Source organism: Lycium barbarum, chromosome 3 (assembly GCF_019175385.1).
Source record: "Lycium barbarum isolate Lr01 chromosome 3, ASM1917538v2, whole genome shotgun sequence".
NCBI lineage: Eukaryota > Viridiplantae > Streptophyta > Magnoliopsida > Solanales > Solanaceae > Lycium > Lycium barbarum.
The window spans coordinates 64,578,229-64,586,000 of NC_083339.1; the positions used below are offsets into that span (position 1 = coordinate 64,578,229).

General features: G+C 35.7%; 1 protein-coding gene across 1 annotated transcript; it reads left to right on the forward strand.

Annotated features, from left to right (window-relative positions):
* Positions 1–1,766: 1,766 nt before the first annotated feature.
* Positions 1,767–7,523, forward strand: LOC132633897 (rac-like GTP-binding protein 3; the record flags this gene model as incomplete). Its single annotated transcript, XM_060350291.1, has 8 exons — positions 1,767–1,937; positions 2,559–2,646; positions 2,759–2,868; positions 2,948–3,011; positions 4,719–4,838; positions 4,917–6,035; positions 6,506–6,554; positions 7,227–7,523. Coding segments are annotated over 5 exons (468 nt in total), but the record flags the coding sequence as incomplete, so codon positions are not given.
* Positions 7,524–7,772: the final 249 nt, after the last annotated feature.

Consider the following 7,772-nt stretch of genomic DNA (forward strand, 5'->3'; position numbering starts at 1 on the left):
ATAAAAAAAAAAAAACTATTAGAATGTTTTCATACATGGATTACTTAGTTACTTGTAACTTGTAACTTAAAAGTTAAAATTAATTCTTAAAGTTATAACTTTAAAATAATGACATATGTTAGTCATTTTTCCTCTAAGAAATTTTAAAATGAGAAATTTCAACAGTTTAAGCTATAAGTTGAATTTTTTCAGATGTAACTTTATTGTTCATTCATCGCCATCGCGTAGGAGATTTCAAAATTTTGACATTCACGGGTGGACTATTACATTTATAGTAAATGGGGTAGTAGTCTAAAAATAATAATAACATTTATATTCAGACGGTTAGGATTGATTCAATTATTATAATAGATTTTTGTTAATAAATATGCAAGCAATCAAGAAACCGAAATTTGTTGAATTTACTAGAAAATTCTCTCCCATTTTTTTCTAATGAATAAAATTTGAAGATAAATGGTAAATACATTCTTTCTATTTTTAAAATTGTGCATATTAATAATCTCTTTTTGTTAATATTATATTTTAAGAATATTAAGATTACTAAAAAGTACACAAAGGCACTTTTGACAGATATCACATTTTTACATAATCAAATCAGAAGAAAATAAATGCACATTAACTAATTAAACTCACTAGAACTATTAACAAGTTCAATTAGAATTTTCAACTCTTATTCTAAATTAAGGGCAAAGGATAACTTGTAGTATTAAAGAATAGAAGAACAAGAGGAAAAAAAAGCATTATGGAAAAAAATAAAAAGAATAATGTGAATGAATAAATAAATTAAAAGTTTGAAGGAGTGAGAGGGTAGAAAGCCTGATACGTAAAAAAAAATTGATCTCGCTAGTGGAGAGAATATAACAAGTTATTTCGCTAGGTAAATAAAAATAAAAGTTTGAAGGAGTGAGAGGGTAGAAAACCTGATACGTAAGAAATTTGGATCTCGCTAATGAAGAGACACGTTTTTCAAAATTTAAGGCATTAGTAACCCCTCACCATTGCACGTGAGTCCGTCTTTGTGTTAACAACGCTTAGTTTATTTTCTTGATTTAATATCTTTTTAATTATATTTATCTAATTTTCTAGAATATTTTCTAAGATTTGATTTATATTTTTTAAGATAAATACCTTCGCATATATAGCAATAATAGAATAACAAGAAACTTACTTTTACTACTTTTTTTTTCAATCTATAGTATTCAAATTAAAAAATGTAACTTTACTTTTTATTTTTTATTTTTTATTATTACATAGGGGGTAGGGGAGGGAGAAATGGGGGAGGGGATTACAACATGGGGATTCGAACCCTCACTAACAAGGTGAAAGTTCAGGTAGTCATCCAACTCAGCTACTAGATCCACTACTAAAAAAACAGGATTTTTCGACCGCATAATTTCGACCTCACTTTTTGGTGGAAAAAAATCGACCACATGAGGTCGAAATTTTCCGTTTTTTTTTTTTTTTTGGATTTCGACCTCAAGCTGTCGATATTTACACGGGAAATAAAATTCGACCACATAAGGTCGAAACTTATTTTTGTACAAATAATAAATGAGAATGTTTTTTTTAAAAATTAAATTATATAAATAAAACAATTAATTAAAAAAATGCATATTTCGACCGCATGCGGTCGAAATAATTAAGTCAAATTTGGTCAAATCTGACTTAATTATTTCGACCGCACGTGATCGAAATAATAAAGCTGTAAAATTTAATATACTCCCCCAAACTTCAATCGTGCAATTCTCACCCCCAACAACCAAAACCTAATTATATTAAAACTCCCACCCCTACCCCGCCGCCGACGCTCCACCCCCACCACACCCCTACCCCGCCGCAGACGCTCCATCCCCACCACACCCATCCCCGCTACTGACGCTCCATCCTTACCACTCCCTGTCCTCCGTCGTCGTCCTTGCTGTTCGCCGCCGCTAAAGGTAAGTCATTTTTTTACCATTTTTTTTTCAATCTCATTTCTATCATTATTAGTTACATTACTTTGTAATTGTAGTTTAATTAGTAGATTACTTATATTTATTGTTAAAGATTGCATTTGTAGCTATTTGTTAAATTGAAATTTATTTGCTATACTAGTAACAAGTTCCCCACTGTAAGTTTTTTTTTTTTGTTTTTATTTACTTACTTTCTCTTTTCCCCAAAATATCCATGTGGGTTTCTTGGTTTATCCCTCATTGCTTCTGTTTGATGCCTAGATAACCAGGATTTTGTTTTTTATATGTGGGTTTAGCAACTTTTTCTGTTCTCGTGTTTTTTTTTTTTTACTTTAGAATATGCTCTCTTTTTGCCTATTCTGCCTATCAGTGCTTTATCTAACCTATTCAGTGGTTTCTTGGTATGCTCTATTCTTGCTCCCATCCAGGTCACAAAAATGGAAGAAAAAGAAAAATTGCCCTAAGAAAGATGTAATGGTGACCTAATCAACCAGGGAAAGAAACAGAATTTTATGGCCAACTTGTGTGATTCAGGAGTATTTGTTGAGTTTCTTTTCTGAACTTGAACATCAGTTTTCTGAGTCTTTGTATATTTGTTTAAACCAGGACTATGTTCCGACGGTGTTTGACAACTTCAGTGCTAATGTGGTTGTTGAAGAAACCACAATAAATTTAGGTCTTTGGGATACTGCAGGTAAAACTATTTACTGATTAGTTCCGAGATGATTTCTTATTTACCATCCTCAAATCAAGGAGTAACATCCTTTAATAATCATTTCCTATCTGTCCTTTGATTATGTTTATAGGACAAGAAGATTACAACAGATTAAGGCCACTGAGCTACCGAGGAGCAAATGTTTTTTTCCTAGCACTCTCATTGGTTAGTCGTGCGAGCTATGATAACATACTTAAAAAGGTGTGTTCTGTTGAAACTGTCAACTTTGTGAGTTTATGTCAAATGTCTTTAAGGTTGCTGATAGTCGATTTTTGGTCAGTGGATTCCTGAGCTTCAGCATTATGCTCCTGGAATTCCGGTGGTATTAGCTGGCACCAAACTTGGTAAGTACCTAACATGTTTCCTGAATTTGCAATTATAATAAATGCTGATTCTTGAATGTAAATGCTTGCGGTGTACTTGCTAAAGTGCTAATATGTCTACTTATAAAAAAAAAAAAAAGTTAAATGTGTTGATCGTCGCTGCCCTTTGTAGTTTTGGTAATACTGTATTCAATAGCATATATAAGATAAGGCGTTTGGGTAATGGAGGTAAAAAGACACAAATAGTGTACTTTTTATTAGCATTGCAGTCACTATAACTCGGAGTGAGATCTGGAAATGAAACGGAGGAAGTACTGCTATAGAAGTCGTGCTATGTTCATCAAAGTGGTCACTATAACTCGGTACTACCAAAAAAATGCAGCTTCATAACTTTTCTGCCTCAAGTGCTCTCAAGTACAACAGTAGCAGCAACTAGAAGGGAAGTTACCCAACTAAGGTCTAACTCCTTTTAAATAAGCATGCGTTACGTAGAGCCCGTCAAAAAGTCCTGAAGCCTAAGTGGATCCGTGAGGATAACTGGAAGAAACTGCTACACTTCTGGGCAACTGATCTGACGTTTTTGAAGCAAAGTGAAAACGGGAAGAAGGCCAGGGCCTCAGATAAGGGTGGATTTCGACACACTAGTGTGGCCACCAGCCATGAGGGCGTTAGGATGAAGCTGGTGTGTAACCCTATTTAGCTTTCGTTGTCTATTATGCAATTTTTTCTTTCCATTGCTTTGGTTATGTTAGTTCTTTGCTGCTTTGCTGTTTTTTTTTTTTTTGGGTTGCTGGTTAAAAACAGTTTGGTGTTGTTTTTCCAAATCTGGAGAATTTTAAACATAAAATATGGTAAGACATTGATGCTGACAAGGGAGATTAAAGCATTACAACAATGCACTAAACCAAACGTCTTCTTAGTGGACATTCAGCTTGGACATTATATTAGATTCTTTCAAAATGATAACAGCAAATCAGAGCACTGCTCAATGAGTTTTGCTTATGTAGAAGAAAATCGAATTATAAAAATCAGAAATTTGTACATTTATTGGATAAGGTTAGCTCTTCCTCTCTTGTATCTTTGTATGTGAATTATTAGCCATGATGTGTACGCCACTTTGCTATTTGGAGTTCACTTGAAGAAAAGTGGGAAATTCAAGTTGGGTTAAATAAGGAAAAAAATACTATTGTTTTTTAGGTTTCTTTTTGCTCTTTTTCTTCTGTTTCTTTTTGCTGCATTACTGTTTGATGCTTGTTTGGTGTTGTTTTTCTGCTGGTTTTTCTTTTTGCTAATTTTCTGCTGGTTTACTAGTTTTTTCTATTGGTTTACCAATTTTTTTTTGCTGTTTTTCTCTGCTGCGTTGTTGTTGTTGTTGTTTTTTTTTTTTGGGTTGCTGGTTTCAAACAGTTTCGTGCTGGTTTACCAGCTTTTTTGCTGGTTCTTCTGTTGCTTTGCTGGTTTGTTACTGATTTGAAGTGTTTAAATGCTCAGGGTGGGAAAAAGAAGAAAAACAAATGCTCTTAGACAATTCTGAGTACTTTTCATTACACTTAACAAACATACAAGACGTGTTTAATACAAGATGTTCAAAGCGAGTGTAATACAACATAAAACAACAACTTGTGGCTCCCATATTTTATTTTTAACATAGTACCATCTCCCATATTTTATTTTTACTTGTGGCTCGTTTGGATATGAAATTAGTTGTTAATCTTGATTTGTTTGTAGACGCTCGAGAGGGGTCAGGAAGTACCTCAAGATGAAGTCTTCAAGATTACTCACACGAGGAAGGCGAAGAACGCCGATGGTACAGACCAATGGATTGAGCCTAGGGCTTAGCAAACCTATGTAAGTTTCCAACTAACAATAATAACTACTTTTGTTTTAACTAAATTTACCAACTACCATTGTATCCTTCAATTTCAGACTGAGTTTCAACAATACAAGTTGGAATATTGTGCCAGTCAGCCAGTCGGGACGTCGATGACCAATGAGATAATTGATCAGCAGTGGATGGAGAAGGTAGCTCCCCCGACAAGGTATGGGACAGTTTATAGGATGCCTAATCGAGCATGTTGTCAATTTTCGTCGTTCCTTCAAGGCGTAGGTTACTTCTGAAGAGGCAGTGGATCCTAAGGAGTACCAAGAAATGAAGCAAAACGTTACTCAACTAACATGTACATTTAGTGCCACAGAGGCAAGGATGTTGCATATGCAGGCCCAAATAGACAGCTCACTCAATTCGGGCCCCTCTCATATTCCACTGTGTCCCGGGGATGCTCGTAGGTCACAGCTGTTACACCTCGAAAAAATTTCATGTCATCATATGATAGATAGACTAATGCAAGGTGAGACGAATACGGTGTTTCTATAAGTAATAAAGGTTATTTAACGGTCCTAGTTAAGATTTCAAAGATGTTGGAAGTAAGAGGAGAAAGTTCATTAAGGAGGGCAAAGTATATGTTGTGCTTTGGACAAATTCCGTAGAGTACCGAGCTAATGTTGACTTAATGATGTCTTAAGGAAGAGTTGTAACTCTCCTTATATTGGTAATAAAGTGTTAAACAAGTGTCAAGAAGGTTCCATAAGCATTGGAGATCGAACGAAACGACGGAAACCATTTCAGGGAAGTGGAGTTATACGACCATTTATACGGTCCGTATAAGGGGTCCGTATAACCCTCAGCGGGAAGGTGATTTCCCTGATGGTGAACCAAGACCACTTATACGGACCGTACAATGTTATACAGATATACGGTCCGTATAACACCTGACGGGCTGAGTTATTCTCAAGTGTATAAATGTGATCCAACTTCATTATTTCATTTTAACACTTCTCCACTTCTCTCCAAGTCTCTAGAACATTCCATACATTTCGTATACAAGAATCCAAAGGAGATCCGAGGCTCATATCATTAATCTAAGGCAATCAAGTATAAGGAAGCTCTTAGGGGTTGCTAGAGTCAAGAAAACTTTATGGATTGAAATTAGGGTTTTTCTTCAAGTGAAGTATTTCCATCCAAGGGTTATTCCTACTTAATCAAAGGTAATTTTTATGATCATTTCATGTTATTTGGACTATGGAGAGGTTGATAGACTTGGGTAGAAGAAGAAAGTAGAAAATGAAGTCTAAATGTAGCTTTTATGATGTTTATGAGTAGTAATCTATATGTAGTCATGATTCTTAGTATGATATGAGTATAACCATGTTATGGAAGGTAATAATGGTGATGAAGAAGCATTATATGTAAATGTGCTAAAATGGGTATGAAGTTGCTAATATGAGTTGAACATGGAGGTGAATATTGGAGGCTTAGTGTAATGTGATTACTTGAATTGGATATTATGAGCGTATTATGGATGTTATTGTGGTTGTTGGGAGTTGTTTTGTGATATGGTGGAAGTTGATGAAATAGAGGAAATGCTGCCCAATTTTCATTAGACTATGAATTATTCTAGTTTGAATTTAAGAGTGTCATTAAGGACTAACCATGGCATGAATCCTTCTAAATGTAGATTGTTCAAGCTTCAACGGTGAACGTTAGATGGTTGAGAAGGCAAAGAGGTATGTAAGGCTAACACTTCTTTCAATAAGGCTTGGTTCCTTGGCTATATATATCCTTTTATGAGTATCATAATGTCCTCCAAAAGATTCTATCTCCAAAGCTACTAAAGCTCATGATCCTCGATACTTTCATTGATTCCATTGCATTATTTATATGATAGTTGATCCTTCAAGGATAGACGTAACAAAAACAATAATGGTAATAATGTTGATGATGCTTATGGACCTTTATGTATACGTGTCTATGTATGTATAACTATTACGTGACACCGAGCTTATATAGCCGGGTATGATACCTAATGCGCGCACACCACTGCAGTTGGGTACAGATACCACTGAGCCTTGGTAGGGCCAGGTATGCATGACCACCGAGCCTTGTCATGGCCGGGTATGCAAAACACCGAACCTTCATGGTCGGGTATGGTATGGATACGAATATGAATACAAACACGAATGTATATGTATGTATTTACACGAGCACGCTTTAGAAATGGCAGGTCCCCATGAAAGACAAGTAAGTAAGTAATGATGATAATGGCTTTACTATCCCCCGATTCTCCCATCTTATGTTGTTTCTTATGTTCCTATTATTATGTTGATTATGCTTTACATACTCAGTACAATATTCGTACTGACATCCTTTTGTTTGTGGACGTTGTGTCATGCCTGCAGGTGGTCAGGGAGACAGCCTCGATCCATAGCTTTCTTATTCAGGGACTACTTAGGGGAGCTCCATTTCGTCCGGAGCCACAACTTTTGGTATTATTATTTTGTGTACATACATGGGCACGGCGGGGTCCTGTTCCGCCTATATGATGTTACCTACTCTTCTTAGATGCTCGTAGACAGTTTTATATGGTTAGATATTTTGAAGCCTTGTCGGCTCATATTATGTATATCATTTTGGTGGCCTCATCGGCTTATGTATATTGATGTGGGCATAGTTGTCAATGATGGTATAAATGTGTTGTTGCCCAATGAGCTTAGCGTTTATTGATGTATAGTATTCATGAATAAGCTATGTGGTCCACCTAAACGTGAATATGAATGTGCGATAAGAGGTACCCGGGTGGGTTAGCACCGGGTGCCCATCATGATCCTCGTGTCGGGTTGTGACAAAAGTGGTATTAGAGCAGTTTTGTCCTAGGGTGTTTCTACGAGCCGTGTCCAGTAAAGTCTTATTTATGGGTGTGTTGCGCGCCACACTTATAAACAGGA